General features: G+C 38.7%; 1 protein-coding gene across 1 annotated transcript in view; it reads right to left on the minus strand.

The window, feature by feature from the left end:
- Positions 1–18,717, minus strand: part of LOC126470640 (HEAT repeat-containing protein 5B) — a 504,894-nt gene that overhangs the window by 12,398 nt on the left and 473,779 nt on the right. The window contains exons 35-37 of the mRNA XM_050098620.1: positions 18,110–18,261; positions 17,797–18,010; positions 9,529–9,674 (exon numbers count right to left, since the gene is read on the minus strand). Of these exons, the coding sequence (XP_049954577.1) occupies positions 9,529–9,674; positions 17,797–18,010; positions 18,110–18,261 (512 nt within the window). The remainder of the gene's footprint in view (positions 1–9,528; positions 9,675–17,796; positions 18,011–18,109; positions 18,262–18,717) is intronic.

Raw genomic sequence — 18,717 nt, forward strand, 5'->3', positions numbered from 1 at the left:
CCGATTCCTTGGCACTAATCACTGAGCAGTTTGAAGATTATTTCACAGAACTTTTTGAGCATTTTTTGACAACTTATTTCCTTTTCCTATTCATCAGGAAATATGAACAAACCAATGGTGTGGCAATGGGTAGTCCATTACTGCCTTTTGTCGTGAATTTATTCATGGAACAATTTGAAGGAATGGTACTAAAAACTGCCAAGTCAAAACTAATGTGGTTCTATTGGTATGTGGATGACACATTAGTGGTGTGTGACTACAGAAAGCGGAAAAACTTGAAGAGTTCCTAGAAAATTTAAACTCTATCCATAGTAATGTAAAATCCATGATGGGACTTGAAAATGAGGGCCAACAACCTTTCCTCGATGTGCTTGTTTAGAGAAGACTGGATGGATCTCTGGGTCACAGTGTATGTAAAAAGAACTGTGCACACTGACCTCTATCTCCATGCCTCAAGCCATCACCATTTGTCACAAAGAAATTTGGTGCTTGATCCATAGAGCTCAAACACTTCCAAATAAGGAGTACCTTGTCAGAGAATTACAACACCTACGAATAGTGTTCTGAAGGAACAGGTACTCGTACCATCTAACTGAATGGGCAGTACAATCAAAATCAGATACACCTGAGAAAGGGGATGAGACTGAGGAAGAGAAGTCAAAAATCAATAAGCTGCCTTATGTTGGCCCAATATCTGGAATGATCGGTTGACTCAAATGGAATCATGGCATCAGAAATATTTTGCTCCCTTGTCACAAAGAGGTTGTAGGATGGGACTCATCAATTTGGCTCAAACAGTGTGAGCAGAAGCAGGTACATGCACCTTTCAAGTTCCTACAATATCTCCCCTGAGTGGGCCATAGTAAATAGTAAGACCCACCGTGAAGATTTTGAGTAGAGTGTGGGTGATACCCCCCACCCTCTCACATCAATGATGTGGCCCAGTGGTCGAGGGCACTGTCTGGCAACTCACCGGCTTGGATTCTATTCTCACTGCTACAGTTTCTTTTTCTTTTTTTCCCCTTTTTATTTCATTCCTCACACTGTTTAACTATCAATTATGAAATTTAAATACATTTAAGCAGTTCAATTTATATACGCAAAAGTAATATATTCAATTTAATTTGATTAATTAATAAATTTAAACAGGGATTATTGTAAATGATAAATTTCTGAATTATATTTACTGTACAGTGTGCTTTGTGATTTCAACCGGTCTTCAGTAGCAACATTCTGTTGTCATCATAACCCCACACTACCCTTTTTCTTTGTTCTCTTTCATGCACTCAGAGCACATGGCTCTGGCAACAGCTCCATATCCCCTATAGTTGGCCCTTACTATACCTTTTTTCCGACTGTTTGTAACACTCTACAGTTGTTAACAGTGTCTCATCACACCTCTGTAGCAATTTTCCATAAAAACTTATTATTTTGTTGGAAAATGGAAATACAACAAGAAATTTTCTACCAGTGAAGTGATTGGAGAAAAAAATCTGAACTACACCTTTTGATGAAGGTCTTTTAAAAAATTTCACCAGTGCTTTTCACTTGCACGTTTTCAATTTATAATGAAGCGCCCGTGGTCTAGGGGTAGTGTCTGATTCATAATCAAAATGTCTATGGTCCCGGGTTCGAATCCCACCGCTACTTCAATTTTGATTAATAATCAGCATTGGTGGCCGAAGACTTCCGACATAAGACGTCACCCTCATTCTGCCAATGGCCTTGCCAAGGAGGGTGCAGGAGTGAACAGAGGTTCAGGGCACTCTCTTGTCCTAGGGGTGGGAAACTGTCCCTAAAGGCGGAAGAATCAGCAATGATCAACGGCATGAGGGTGCAGAAGGGAATGGAAACCATTGCATTAAAGACACGTAACATGTGTCTGCAGAACATGTGGCCTGTAATTGAAGAAGTGTCATGATGTCACATTCAATAAGACACTGAAAATTCAACACATTCATCAACAAAAGTGATGTTGCAACTTTGGAAGAAATGGTGGAAGCAGCGGAGAAGTTTTGTACACAGATGAGACATATAATGTCAAACTTCAGCCTTCATTATATATGAGACCTTAACTTTTCCCGGCGAATTGTGCCTTGAGAATGGCAGGGTGTGCTCCCGCCGAAATATCGGCGGTGGTCAACAATGTCACCCGACAGCAAACCCGTAAAGTATTTGAACATTCAACCTACATTATATAATTAACACGGCCAAGCATTGGTGCCAGTATGAACCACTGTATAACAGGTCACTGGATCACAATGGTGAAAAGACAATCTTGGTGAAAAAAATCAACATTCCCCACCCTTATACAGTGTAGTATAGTTGAACTGCTTCAAGGAAAGTGTCACCCCTTCTATTTTTATGTAAGCAAGATTCTGCCAAAAAACTTGCTCCTTGAGTTGCTGCTACTGTCAAGAAATTAGAAGAAGAATATAAGAATATTGTTATTACTTGCTCCATGCCAGGAAAACTAACAGAAGATCTTTATGGAAAATTCTTGGAAACAACATAAAAGCCATATGTTGCTAACAATAATTCATGGGGTAGCTTGTCTGATGAGACATTCATCAATGAGGAAGGTGAAGTAACATGTACTATGCAGATCATTCCACCAAAATGTACTCATCTTCTTCAATCCTGTGATGTATATTTCTATAACACAGTCAAAAATCTCTAAGAATTGCTGTGAACTGCTACAACAATGAAAATTACTGTAAAGAGAAGGTGAAATTAAAATAAATTTGATTTTGAAGCATCACTTCGATGCTCCTGTTTTGATCCCAATGATTTAGTATGTCTGGAACACATCAAAATCAACAGAGGAAGACCTGGATTTAAAAACTTGCATGACTAGGGTTTTCACTGAAGCTTATTTTGGCAAAATGTTCTTGCTCAAAAAATGATTTCATAAAATGTGCATGGTGTGAACAATATTTATGTTTTAAATGTTTCTTTGATAATCATCACTCTAAATAATGCAGTTCCCCTAATAATACATAAAAAAACAGATACTTAATGTTAGAAATTTTGGAAAATTTTCCTTCATTCAAAATTTCTTTCAATTATGAAATTAACTGTTTCAATATATTAATTAATTAAATTAAAGTAATATCAACTGAATTAAAAAGTTTCTTTTACATAAATAAACTGAACTGTTTAAATATATTTAAAATTTACAATTAATAATTTAACACTGCGAGGCAGAAAATAAAATGGGAGGGAAAAAAAGGGGGAAAAAGTGGTTTCAGTGAGAATCGAACACAAGCCAGTGATACGCTAGATGACTGCGCCATGCCTCTGAGTTCAAAATTACTTTGAAAAAATCTCACTCTCTATCCAAAAATCTTTAGAGTGTTTTACCTTTTCCTATGGCCCATTCAAGTGAGATATTCTACACATTCTACACTGTCGAAGCCACATTAATATGACCACCTGACAAAAGCCTGAATAATAACTTTTCACGGAGTGGACCACTGCAAAACATACAGGAAGAGAGTCAATGTGGTTCTGGAAGGTACTAACAGGGATAAGGAGCCACGTTGACACCAGTGCCATGGCAAACTGCACTAGGTTTGTCAGTTGAGGATCCACGACACAAACAGCCTGATTAAAGTGGTCCCACAGATTCTCAAGTGCATTAAAATACAGGGAGTTTTGAGGCAAGGGGAGTATGGTAAACTCATCCTGGTGCTCTTGGAACCATGCATGCATGTACACTGTGATCTGTGTGACATGCTGTATTGTCCTGCTGGTAGATACCATTGTGCAGTGGAAAAACAAACTGCATGTAGGGGTGGATATGGTCCCCAAAGACAGATGCATACTTCTGTTGATCCATTGTGCCCTCCAGTATGATGACATCACCCAGTGAATGCCACAAAAACATTCCCCAGACTATAACACTCCCTCCATGTTTGCTTTCAAATGTTTCACATCATGCACACCTGTGGTCATCTGTCTGATGGAGCACAAAATGTGATTCATCTGAAAAGGCCACCTGTCACCACTCTTTGGATGTCCAACTGCAGTACTGGCATGGAAATACCAGTCTTCACCACCAATGGACAGCAGTCAGCATGGGTGCATGAACCAGGCTCCTGCTGAGGAGGCCAATACACAGCAACATTCGCTGAACTGTCATTGAAGAAACACTGTTGGTGGTCTCTCGGTTCATATGGGTGTCTAGTTGCTCAACAGCTGCATGTCTATTCACCCATACATATTTCTACAGCCAATGTTACCCACTGTCACCTATGGTCCATGGTGTACCACAGTCGCCTCAGTGCCAGTTTTGGATAGCGTGATTTTTCCATGAAGAAAGCCCATGATCATGCAATTTTGGACATCAGGTAATTCACTCTATTTCCATACAACAACGACTACACTGTTTTCCGCATCCACCCCCTCCCCCACCAGCACCTGACATGTTTTATATACCCTCCACTGCTAGTGTTGCCACCTGCCATCTGTGAGGGGTTATTGCACGCTGACATCAAACATGGCCTGGGGTTACATTAATGTGACAAGCTATGTAGGGACTCAAAAGGGGCATTTGTCTGGTTCTACCCACACAGTCTTAGCTAAATTGGTGAGCTCCACACCATGTCCTTCCCTCGTAAGGTAAAAAGTATTCTTAGTAATGTTAAACAATATCTAGGTCTCGGAAATCTGGGTGTGCATCACATTCCAGGCGAATGTGGTATGTCTTACATAGAGCAGACTATCAGAATTGTTGAGGAGAGATGCGAGGAACATCAGCAACACATCTGACTGAAACAACCAAGCACTACCATGGTTATAATCATGCCATAAATATAATCATGGAATCAAATAATGGAAACTCTAGGTAGGACTATCAATGTAGGAAAAGACAGACTGTTACTTACCATAAAGAAGACACAATAAGTTGCAGACAGGCACAATTAAAAGTCATTTACACAAAGCTTTCAGGCACAGCCTTCATCATCAAAAGAGAAACACACACCATTCATACCCAAAAGCAAGCACACCTCATGCACACGACTGCCAACTCCAGCAGCTTGGGCCAGAAGGGCGAGAAATATGACAAGATCAGTATTGTGGTGCAAATTCCAAGTTTCTGGGACAGCACAATTAAGGAGTCTATTGAAATAAAGATGTCAGAAAACCTAATAAACAGGGATGGAGGTTTCAATTTAAAAAAGGCTTTGAGTATAGCACTCAGCTGATAAAGATCTTGTTGACCATTAGATCTATGCATATATCAGAGCTCGAAAATGCTGAGAGAATTTGCATTTCTCTGAATACCAGAGCAAGCTCTGGAAAACAAAAGATCATCAAAGGTCATACTGGGTGTTGGGGGCTAACTCGGTTGTAAATGGTGGCATAAGACCGACAGCAGTTCACATTCTGTTCGGAGTCAGAAACCGAGTGCATATAACAGCAGAACTTGCAGCACCTGAAGAAGATGGCAGAGTCAGTCTTCAAAATATTGCACATAGAACAGAAGCAACAACTCAGCAGAACACCCAGAAGCACATCATTAATGAAACATGCTGAAAAAATATGAGAGCTCATACAAGATATTGATTGTGAATGATACTACTATATACAGAGGGTTGGCATCAATAGGTAATGTCATCAGAACTGTACTGAACAAAAGGGCTATAAATGATAAGTCACAGCTAGCAAATGTATTTAATAATCATTTCTTAAATATCGTGGAAAGCAAAGGGACAAACAGTTCAAGAGAAAATGCACAACAGAATGTTGAAAAAGTAACTCTCATAAAATTCAGTAATATGAATATATCATCAACTTCTCCTCCTGAAATTAAGGAAATTAGACATTCTCTTGAAAATACAGGCTTATCTCGTTTTGATGGTGTTTCCAATACAGTACTAAAGATTTGTTCCCATTTATAAGACCAGTCTTATCCAATATATGTAATGCATCACTAACTCAAGACATCTTTCCAGAGAGGCTGAAATATGCTATTGTTAAACCTCTCTTTAAGAGAGGCGATAAGAAAAATGTCGACTACTATCGCTGCTGACAATATTTCCCAAAATTTTTGAGAAGATGACATACTCTAGAGTAGTATCTTACTTTAGCAACAATAATATCTTCAGTAAATCACAGTTTGGGTTTCAGAATGGTTCCTCTACTGAGAATGCCATTTACTGGTTGGTGTTTTTTTGCAACCTATCTAAGGCATTTGACTCTGTGAATTGCAATATTCTCCTAAATAAACTGAAGTTTAAGGAATGATGGTATAGTCAACCAATGTATAATGTCATATCTAACCAAAAGAATGCAGAAAATTGTACTTAGTAATTCAACCATTGTAGTCTGGGGACTAGTGCGACTAGGGAGAAATCATGTATGGGTTACCCAATGCTCAATCCTAGGGCCACTATTGTTCCTCATACTTGTAAATGATTTCCCAGTTAATATACAACAAGAAAAATTAGTTCTTTTTGCAGATGACACTAGTATTGCAATCAGTCCAAGTACACATACAGAAGCAGAAGAAATAAGAAACAAAGTTCTTAAAAGTATCACTGACTGGTTTTCTGCAAATGATCTCACTCTCAGTTTTAAAAAGACACAGCATATTCATTTCTGCACATCTAGGTGTACTAAACCAATAAAAAGTGTAACACATGGAGAGGAAATAATAAATAATGTGGAAACTTCCAAATTATTAGGTGTCCATATTGATTAGAATTTAAATTGGAAAAAGCACATTTTGGAGCTCCTAAAAAAACTTGGTTCAGCCACATTTGCATTTAGAATCACAGCAAAGCTTGGGGAGAGGCAAATCAGTAAGCTGACATATTTTTGCATGTCTTGATTCAATAATGTCATATGGAATAATGTTCTGGGCTCATCTTTAAGAAACAAAGTCTTCATTGTGCAAAAATATGCTGAAAGAATAATACATGGTGCTCACTCATGATCATCTTGTAGACATCTGTTTAAGGAGTTTGGCATTCTGACTACTGCTTCACATTATATTCCCTAATGAAGTTTGTTGTAAATAATCCACTACAGTTCAAAAGGAATGATGTAATTACAATACCAGAAGGGAAAATGACATTCATTACTCCACATTAAGGTGGTCTTTGCACAAAATGGGATGCACAATGCTGCAATAAAACTTTCTGATCACTTACACAATGACATAAAATGACTGACAGACAGCAAAGTAAAACTTGAAAACAAACAGAGAAAGTTTCTCCTTGACAACTCCTCCTATTCCATACAACAATTTCTATTATTATAATGTGTAAAAGGTGGTGGGTAGCAACTACTAACACCCATCTGCACATCTTTTTCTCTGTAAAAAATGAAATAAAATGCAAAATAAACAAATAAAAGTACTTACAAATGTTCAGAGTGCAACCATATGTACAAATTCATGTTCAATGTGAATGTAAAATGACTTGTTCCACAATGTTACGATCTACCATGCAAAATGATCAATGGAACATGTAATTAACTAAATATCTAACTATCTAACGAAATATGCCAAAATTCAAGATAATTTTCAGATGTAAAAAATATACTCAGATCTCTTTCTATATCACTGCTGGGTAAAACCTCAAGCATAAATTTGGCTTCTTTCGCCCATCTTCATTTTAGTGTTATGTTGACAACATGTTTATAGTCTGGCCACATTGCATGAAAGCACTTTAGATGTTATAGTAAAATGAAAGTTGGATGGGCATGCTGGCCACTCTGTGTACCATAAGCTGACCCACACTGATTTACATCTCACAGCATAGAGTTTCCACTGTTCAGTCCAGGAGAGAGCCATATCAAATACACTGATATACAGTGCTGAAATAGTTTCTGACAAGGACTACTTGAATTCCAAAATTAATCATCTGAAGTATGGGTTCCACAACAATGGCTACGGTTCACGTGATACAAAATCAGCAATCTCCAAGAAACAGAAACATGAAAATATTGAACAATTATGTGATGAGCCACTGACTGTGCTCCTTCATTTCTGCAGTGCTACGTCCAGCAAAATAGGCAAAGTCCTGGGAAAATGAGGAATAAGACCTACTTTCTGACCACATAAGTAGATAATGGAGATGTTGTGCCTGGTTAAGGACAGTCTCAGCCTCCAGGTCCCTGGGATTTACAATATCCCCTGTGAGTGCAGACGCAACTACATCAGTCAGTCCATACGTATTTTTTTCAGATTGCTGTACAGGACATCAACGGAACATTAAAAAATGGGTACTTGAGATACCAGCCTCATAAATAAACACAAAATACTGTTTGATGAAACAACAGTTCTGTACCACACTTTCACATACTGGAATTTTGTTATTAAACTGGCAGTAGTAATAAGAATGTGCAAGAACAACTTCAACTGGGACACCAGATATAATCTTACTGGTGCATGGAAGTGACACTGAGAAGAAAGAGAAAAATTTGTCACATTATTTATGCTTCTGTGGAAGTGGTGGCATCAACAGCGAAGACATTAACACCATTTGTGGCAGCATCTGCTCTTAAGATTCCACAATATCACCTATCAAGAATTCAACAAACATATAATTACTTCCCACACAAAACATAAGCTCATTAAGTTGAAGGAAGGAGAGCTCACACACAAGTACGCAAGTATAAGGGGTGTTCAAAAAGAAACAAACTGGAGGCATAATTACAGAAACCAGTACCTGTAGGTTAGAAGTACTGACCCTGGCTGTTGAGACACTTGTCCCACTGTGACACAAGGCAGTGAATGGCTGTCTCATAAAATTCCTGGGGCTGTGATGTTAGCCAGTTCCACACATACAGCTGGACATTGGCATCCGGGTGAAACGTTTGCCCCTCAGAGCCTTCTTAAGGGTTCCAAAAATGGCATAATCACAGGGAGAGAGGTCTAGACTGTATGGAGGTTAGCCAAGAACCTCCCATTTGAATTTCTGCAGGAGTGCCTTGACTGAGTTGGCCATATGAGGCTTTGCATTGTCGTGGAGCAGAATGATCCCATGGGTGAGACTGCCTGGTCATTTTGATTTGATCGCTTGGCGAAGGGTGGTCAAGCTTTGCGAGTAAAGCTGGGCATTCACTGTTGTCTCATGCTGCAGGAAGTGAATCAGAAGGGGGCCATCTTGGTCAAAGAAGAACATCAGCATAACCTTCCCTGCACTTGTGTGGACAGCGACGTCCAGGTGTACGTGCAGAACTGGTTAACATCGCAGCCCCGGGAATCTTATGAGACAGCTATTCAACGCCTTGTGTCACAGTGGGACAAGTGTCTGAACAGCCACGGTCAATGCTTTTAACATACAGGTACTGGTTCCTGTAATTATGCCTCCAGCCCATTTCTTTCTGAATGCCCCTTATAATCAGCATTCACTCCATGCATTCTCTCTCAATGAAATCGGAATTGAGACTACTGATGCTAGTATACTACATCCCCTTGTGCATACAATAGTGTGCCGAGTACAAACTCATAAACAAAATTATAGTAAAAAGAGTCACTCTGATATATGGCATGTATACTATCTGGATTGTTACCTGTGGATACTGAGGACCAATCTTCATTAATTTCTGAAGGCACTGTTCATGCAGCATCTGGCGGAATTTGTTAGCCTCTTTGAAAGCAGGACCCTCCAATAAGCAACTGATCAAGATGGGAACCAACAGTGACAGCATCTCCACCCCTGGAACAATTGTAATTATCTGTGGGTTACAACAGTCAGTTATCTTTGTTAAAATAATTTACTTAAACAAAACATTAGTGAAGTTCATACATACACTCATTTTCCATGCAGGTGTATTGAAGTCAACTGACTACAGAACACCTTGAAACCAACAAAAAAGTCAATGCACATAGTGCTTTTACGAGTAGTGAAGTTTAGGTCCTTGTAAAGCCATTCACATTTAGGTTTCCTGTGATTTGTCTAAATCAGTATTTGAAACAATTTAGCCATTTTCCTTCCCGGTGAGAGATTGTGCTCAATTGAGACTGATGATCAACATTGTCAGTACACGATGCACATGTCCACTGCAGTGGACAGCTGTTAATGATTGCTTCTTCGGCATTTTCCGTCAGTCCTGAAGTTAAAGATGCAAGTGAGCTGTGTGCACTTGCAGCCTCAGAACTAAATGAAAATGTCAGAGAAGTGCCATTCACAGCAGTCCACTGCAGTGGACGAATGCACCACAGGGTTAAAGACACTTAAGAATCTAACCTTCCTTCCTTCAATGAGCCTAAGGTTAACATTTTACAAGGTGATCTTCACTGATGGAATTAAACTGCGTGGAAGGGTGACTGGAGCCAGGTCTTTGCCATTTGAGGCAATATGTTTACAAGGTTTGAGGCATCATTTTGTGGATGCTGTTCAAGTAGTAAGGGGTCCTCTTCTACAGAGAAAGACCTAGATAACCTTACTGTTGAGCAGCCGAGTTTAACAATAATAGAGAAAAGATCCCTGTTTTAGTCCTAGTCCAATGCACAGTTTTATTTTGTTATACACATTGATTTCAAAGTTCAATTCTGGTGTAAAAAGAAAGTTCCATTTTGGAATACTTTTTGAGTGTTACCATGATGCACATAGGTTTGGTCAATAATTATTGTTTCATACACATACCACACCACTTAAGAAGGAATCAAATGCAAGAGTATGCCAAATCATTAAGAGTTTTAGGAATTTCAATCACTGTATAAAATCCCGTCAACAGTAAGCCAAAGTAGAGATCAAAGTTTTTTCCAGTTTACCAAGATTTGGGTACTGAATGGACTGAGGTCTCTGGTCAAGTGCTATCATTGTTTTTGTATGATGATATTTGTAAAATCACTAAATAATAATAACTGAACTGGGATTTCAACTATTATTTTGTAGCTCTACATGTTGCAATGTAGCTTATATAGGAGAAAATCTATCTGTTTGGAAGTTTGCTTGTTTTGATTTATAAGACTCAACATGTCATCAAAGCACACACTATCAACATAATGCTACGTTAGCTCATGCAATCCAACTTCAATGAAATGTCACCTGTTCAACTGTGACAACAGTGACAGACCAAGATTTTTTTTTCATTGTGCTGTACTTTGGTAGATATCATGAGTCTATAGCTTCTATATGGGTATTAAAAATAACTCTTCTTATATCTATGCATGTACACGAAGCTTTATAACTTAACTACAATACATTTCATTAATCACAACACACTTTCCAAGAATCTTGAAAGAAAGTTCATATAAAAACATTGAAAGTAAGTGTGTACACTCTCATTACTGATTTTAAAAAAATGTGTGACATCCATGAGGCCAACCGAGAAGAATGAAAGTGGACAGGAGTGGGATGACAGAAATTTTTCATTACACAGAAAATTATTTTTAACTGAGAATTTTGAGTATTATTAACAAGATGTTCCAATAAATGTCTAAAGCAGGTGTAGTTTGGCTCTGGATGGACAAATACTTGTTCACGAGCTGATTATAATTTTGAGTATGTAAAGTCATGAACACAGAAAACAAATAAATTTCAATTAATTGGAAAACTGTTTACAAATATTGCCATGGAATAGTAGTTCTGCATCATGCACACCAGCACAAAATGAAAATAGACACAAAATTGCAATAAATAAGAAATTATTATTTAAAATACATTAACCAACAGAGAAATTGATGCCAAAGGGATTAAAAAACACTTATCTACATAAAAATGTAAAAAGGCTATGAGAAACAAACCAAAAGATCACATGATTCTTAAGAATTGTAAAGCAACATGCAACTTTTCTGGATGTACAGGGTTATTACAAATGATTGAAGCGATTTCACAGCTCTACAATGACTTTATTATTTGAGATATTTTCACAATGCTTTGCACACACATACAAAAACTCAAAAAGTTTTTTTAGGCATTCACAAATGTTCGATATGTGCCCCTTTAGTGATTCGGCAGACATCAAGCCGATAATCAAGTTCCTCCCACACTCGGCGCAGCATGTCCCCAACAATGAGTTCGAAAGCATCGTTGATGCGAGCTCTCAGTTCTGGCACGTTTCTTGGTAGAGGAGGTTTAAACACTGAATCTTTCACATAGCCCCACAGAAGGAAATCGCATGGGGTTAAGTCGGGAGAGCGTGGAGGCCATGACATGAACTGCTGATCATGATCTCCACCACGACCGATCCATCGGTTTTCCAATCTCCTGTTTAAGAAATGCCGAACATCATGATGGAAGTGCGGTGGAGCACCATCCTGTTGAAAGATGAAGTCGGTGCTGTTGGTCTCCAGTTGTGGCATGAGCAAATTTTCCAGCATGTCCACATACACGTGTCCTGTAACGTTTTTTTCGCAGAAGAAAAAGGGGCCATAAACTTTAAACCGTGAGATTGCACAAAACTCGTTAACTTTTGGTGAATTGCAAATTTGCTGCACGAATGCATGAGGATTCTCTACCGCCCAGATTCGCACATTGTGTCTGTTCACTTCACCATTAAGAAAAAATGTTGCTTCATCACTGAAAACAAGTTTCGCACTGAACGCATCCTCTTCCATGAGCTGTTGCAACCGCGCCGAAAATTCAAAGCATTTGATTTTGTCAAAGTCATCGGGTGTCAGGGCTTGTAGCAATTGTAAACTGTAAGGCTTCTGCTTTAGCCTTTTCTGTACGATTTTCCAAACTGTCGGCTGTGGTACGTTTAGCTCCCTGATTGCTTTATTCGTCGACTTCCGCGGGCTAGGCGTGAAACTTGCCCGCACGCGTTCAACCGTTTCTTCGCTCACTGCAGGCCAACCCGTTGATTTCCCCTTACAGAGGCATCCAGAAGCTTTAAACTGCGCATACCATAGCCGAATGGAGTTAGCAGTTGGTGGATCTTTGTTGAACTTTGTCCTGAAGTGTCGTTGCACTGTTATGACTGACTGATGTGAGTGCATTTCAAGCACGACATACGCTTTCTCGGCTCCTGTCGCCATTTTGTCTCACTGCGCTCTCGAGCGCTCTGGCGGCAGAAACCTGAAGTGCGGCTTCAGCTGAACAAAACTTTATGAGTTTTTCTATGTATCTGTAGTGTCTCGTGACCATATGTCAATGAATGGAGCTACAGTGAATTTATGAAATCGCTTCAATCATTTGTAATAGCCCTGTATATGCAAAAAGAAAACAACTGTGCATAAAAAATAATTCTAAGTTGCATGCACATAAAATAGACTTTCTTCATTTACAACATCATAATTTAATGCAGAATAAAGCCATTATACAAAGTGAAACTTGTAGCTTGTAGCAGCAACCTGATACAACACATCATCAGAAAAAAAAACAATCTTACTAACAGCAGGATCTGCAATAGAATTACCAAGTATAATGTTAATGGAAAATACAGTTTCTTAGAAAAATCTATGCCACAGAAAAAAACTTGTGTAGAATGCAGCACATTCAAAAGTTGAGAGAGAAAATAAAAAGACAATTGTGAAATAATATTACTGGAATGCTGAAAGTTCAGCAGTTTTTAACTTGCCTTGAAATACATCTCCTGTGCAGCACAAAAGAGGTAAAAGTGAACTTTATCCATTATAATGTAATTTTCTATACACCACACAAATTGTACAGAATTCTACAGTTACATATTTATCACATCTTACCACAAAGATGAAGAAGAAGATTATTATTATTATTATTTTGTACTACTTTACAAATGTTCAAATGTGTGTGAAATCTTATGGGACTTAACTGCTAAGGTCATCAGTCCCTAAGCTTACACACTACTTAACCTAAATTATCCTAAGGACAAACACACACACCCATGCCCGAGGGAGGGCTCGAACCTCTGCCGGGATCAGCCGCACAGTCCATGCCTGCACCGCCTTAGACCGCTCGGCTAATCCTGCATGGCACTACTTTACAATTTCATAATGCCAACTGGAGGTTCTAAATTAGGTTTTCATGTCCTGTCGACATTGTGCAAAGGAAACTTAAATAACGAACATTTATTATTAACGCGAAGTATATTCTCCACGTTTCTGTGTCCAGTTTATCCAATCTCCAGACAATGTCACTGAAATATAGTGTTGAAAAGTATTTCCTGAGGGTTCTTTTTGTATACAACATTATACAGTTTATCAATATCAATATACTACCTGTGTTCAAGTTTCAGGAATGATGTGGGTATAGTTTGCTTCTGCATTGTTAGCAAACATTAATATAATCAGAGTGTGATCTCATTTGCCCTTTTGGTACATAATGGATGACTGTTGCAAGTGCCACATCTTTGCAATAATTTCCAGACAGCACTTCTCACAACCTCAAACCAGATATTCTTCCTTTCATTTGAAGGTAACTAATCTTCAAACATCAAAGACATTATAGATAAACTACACTAACTAATATGTGTGGATACAGAAGATGGACCAATCAGCAACTGTCTTGCCAATGTCTCCAAGAATTATGTAGAAATGAACAGTCAATCTTTATCAAGGTAACTGGAAAAGCAATACTTCGAAACCACAGACATCATCTTGCCTTAAGCTGTTATATCAGGTCATTTTAGAAAATACTCATATGGAAGAAGTTTGATTGTATGCATTTAAAACTCTTAACTGATCAGTTATATCATGATTAGTAGCATTAGTTTTTTGCTGCTGAAGATTTCTTGATATTTTTGTAATTATTTTCATTATGTATTATATCTATATTTCATAAGAAAGTCCAAAAGTGAAAGTAAGCTGTGTAGTTAAACACAGTCCGACAGAAAAGGAATGCGTACTTAATTGTCAAACTTGCCATAATCTGAGTACAGGGAGAAACGATTTAGATGTGAGGGATACAAGAAATAGAAATTAAGTGCCTGAAACAGCAAAGAACCATACTGTCAGAGGTTATCTGATCACATTATGAGTGGATATTAATTTCCTTTACTGTACGAACTACACTGTAGAACAGAATGATTGGATCACATTTTCAAAACACCGTAATTCCCACCAGTTGCAATGCTTAAGTTTGAAATTCGCCCTTAAAGGAGCATACAAACTTCCTCTGTAATGGTGCAAAAGCGTGGTGCCCCCCAGTGTCACCTTCAGACTCAACGACGCTTCAAGAGGCATCGACACTTGCGAGGGGGGGGGGGGGGGGTAGGGGAGGGGGGGAAAAAAAGCGGGGGGGGGGGGGGGTCACACCTCAGATGTTCATGTGAAGTATAAGGTGGGTTAATGATGTCACATTATCACCAAATTTCACTACAATGGTGCCCAGTGCTCTGTGGGCATGCCATATGATGAGAAGGTCATGACTGCCTGTTACCCACATTTCACCCCTTCTTTTGATGTGTCTGGGATGGAAGTCAGAACTGTGACACCCAGCACTGAAATCATGTGGTTTTCTTATGAGTGGCCAGACATACCACTGCTCAGAATCAGCACAAAAAAGTCACAGGGGGGGTTGCATAAAAGACGTCAGTGACACCATCCCTTTCCCTGGGGTGTTGATTCTCACACAGAAGGGGCATTGATTCCCACACTTTTTGCAATGTAATTAGCAATAGAAAGATGTTCTTCACAAACTACAACTACTCTGACATCCTTGGGCATTTCAACCTTTCTCTGACATTGTGGGGCTGCAGCCCCATCAAACATGATTGCACCTCTTTGGAGCACATCCAGACCACAATTTCTGCTCTCATGTACAGATTGAAAGTCAGTCAGGGACCATTCAAAACCATTCAAAAAAATTTGAATGTCATCCGAAGTAGCTAAGGGTGCTTATTCTTTGTCAGCACTCCTATTTTGTGTCGTCTTGTGGTGTGATCAAGAAACGATGCAACACTGACACATGTGAATACAACAGCAAAGGGTCCTTCTAAAACCCCCCCAGTTTGTCAAAACCTTCAATGGCACCCGCCCACCTTTACTGAGAATTTTGAAAATGAACCTGTACAGACAAAACCTGTGAAATATGCTACAGGCCTGCAAACCAGAAACCCCTTCAACACTGTCCAATTCCATATAGCCTACTTTCAGATGCACAAGCAGGGGGGTGGGGGGGGGAAGTGTCTTAGAGGCACCCTTTGGTGTTTTATTCACACATGGCAATGTGCATCCTCCCATCCTCAGCAGCTTCAGATCATGTTCAAATTTCGTCACATGGTTTTGGATGGTCCCTACTGGTTCCAACCTGTACAAAAGAGCAAAACTGCATTTCCAAACAGATGTGGTCATGTTCTATGTGGATGCAGCCCCACAGTGTCCTTAAAGATGGGTTGAAATCCATGAGGGAAGTTTCAAAGGTTGTGAAGAATGGCTTCCTGTTGCTCATCACACTGCAAACTGTCATTTTCAATGATGCAATGTGTGGGTATCATGCCCCAAAGGAAGGGGTGGTTTTACTGACATTATTTATGCTACCCCCTGTGGCCTTTTCATGCTGATTGTGAGTGGTTGTCTGTCTGAAATGTTTTCCTCAGCCACTTGTAAAAAAAAAAAAACCACCTGTATAATTTCAATGCTGGACGTTGTGGTTCTGACCTCCATCACAGAGGCTTCAAAAGAAAGGGTGAAATCCATGTAAGAAGAGGCCTAACAACCTTCTGATCATGTGACATGTGGCACTAGGCAGAGCTGTGGTGAAATTTGGTGCCAATGCGACATCCTTAACCCACCTTACACATCACATGAACTTCTGAGCTATGACCATTTATTTGTAGTTGTCAACACCTTCCCTGTTTGAAACATCATTGAGCCCATGGGTGACTTAGCAGGGCACCACACTTTTCCACTTTTACAGATGATGGTTGTAAGCACCTTTGAACTAAATTTCAAACTTAAGCATCACAGTGGGTGACAATTACTGGGTTTCAAAACAGTGATCATTTAATTCTGTTGCACAGAGTAATCACTGTCTCAGTATAACAAGTAATCATCACTTCACGCAGATATTGTGTTCTGCAAAATATGGGCTCCCTAATTTTTGATAACAATGTGTACATTCAGTTAATAATGCTCACTATATTTACTCATATTTGAGACAGATGATGACAATGGCGACTGTTGCAACAACTTTTCCACTTTTCCTCAGATAAAACAAACAGTCACGAGGTTATTTAAGGACCTATCTCAAAATTCTTAGACCAAAAATGACCACGTAGAGAAATCATTCTGACTTTTTTCCATTGTCTCTATTGATGAGCTCCTTTTAATTCTCATACAGTAAATAATAAAAAAATGTATTCTTGAAATACTTCCCAACTGATTCCAATGTTTGTCATAACAAATCTCTGACACCCTGTATAGGAAGAAAGCTATCTCTGTTCTGCAGAGACTTGTAAATTTTAAACAAACTCTGATATTCAGAAGCAAGAAGACATATTCATAGTAGACAAATGATCCAATACAATTTAAGCAACAGCTCCATGGTTTTTTTTTTTTTTTTTTTTTTTTTTTTTTTTTTTTTTTTTTTTTAAATAGACACACAGTCAAGGACTTTTCAACTTGTATGCAGTGTAAAGACATGCCAGAGCTACCTGCAGTAGAGCTGTAACAATACTAATGTTGTTCATTACCTCCAAAAAAACTTTTTGAAGCTGCTTCCATTTTTCTTACATTATTGCACCACATAGCAGAAATTTGCTTTCAATTCTGTGCAGTTACAGAAGTTTCAGCATAAATAGTTACTGTGTAAAATGTAGCTGTTTAAGTGAAACTAACACTGTAAACACACAGTATTTCACTGGAGCTGAACTGTCAGGCATCATTTATTTATTACAATGACTCTTCAATGGCACCCTTAGTAACTGTTTAGCTGCTGTCTGGTAATTAAGACACTGTCTCACATATATACTCACTGCATTGTGGCTCTGTGAGGGATGTAAGTGTCTCCACCGTCTGAATGCACTCCATTGTAATCTGTAGTTCCGCCTCGGATGCAAGTTGCCTGCTATCTTCAGTATAGAGAAATTCAATCAAGCGGGGAGCTAATGCATGAATATAAGGTACTCCAACATTTTGGTCAGGGTGAGAGAATATGGTACGCATAGTCAGAATGCATCTTTGTTTGATCTGAAATGGAAAAAAAAGATTATTAGAAGTCATTTATGTAAGCAATCACTAATTAATTCTGATATTCTGGTTATAATTTCAGTTTGAATTAACTCTTACTTGTAAATTGTCACTTTGCAAGCAGTGACGGAACTGATTAATACAAGGATACTGGAGATTTGGTACACAAACCACATCTGAAGGAGCATGTAGTACAAATACTGCAATTGCCAACAGCATTGTTATTTCATCTAATTTGGTCTCTTCAGAGCCTGTAAATGAAAAGACAAGACAAGTCAAGTCAAGTCAAGTCACTGTCAAAAAATTTTATTTCACAAACAGTTAACATAACAACAACAAAACGACAACAGCAATAATTTTTAAGTGCCTCATTCATACTTCCACACTAATGGTTGTCAGACTTAAAGCATGTAAAAGTAATGGCCTGAATGATCACATACAAGTAGGACATGAACATCAATGTACAAACGATACATGATTATGACTGCACAGAGGCAGTGCCCACATAGGCCCAAGAGACCCCATCTTGTATAACTGGAAAGATCATTCAATGAAGAGCCAGCAAATAAACTGGAAACATGAAATCCATTGCCAATATGTCTTGCTGACATCAAAGGGTGTAATAATGGTGAGTGATTTCTAATGAGTCTGAACAGAGCAAAACAATCAATCCTAGAAATATGAATACTTTAGGAGTAAAGAAGACC

Source organism: Schistocerca serialis, chromosome 3, assembly GCF_023864345.2.
Source record: "Schistocerca serialis cubense isolate TAMUIC-IGC-003099 chromosome 3, iqSchSeri2.2, whole genome shotgun sequence".
Taxonomy (NCBI): domain Eukaryota; kingdom Metazoa; phylum Arthropoda; class Insecta; order Orthoptera; family Acrididae; genus Schistocerca; species Schistocerca serialis.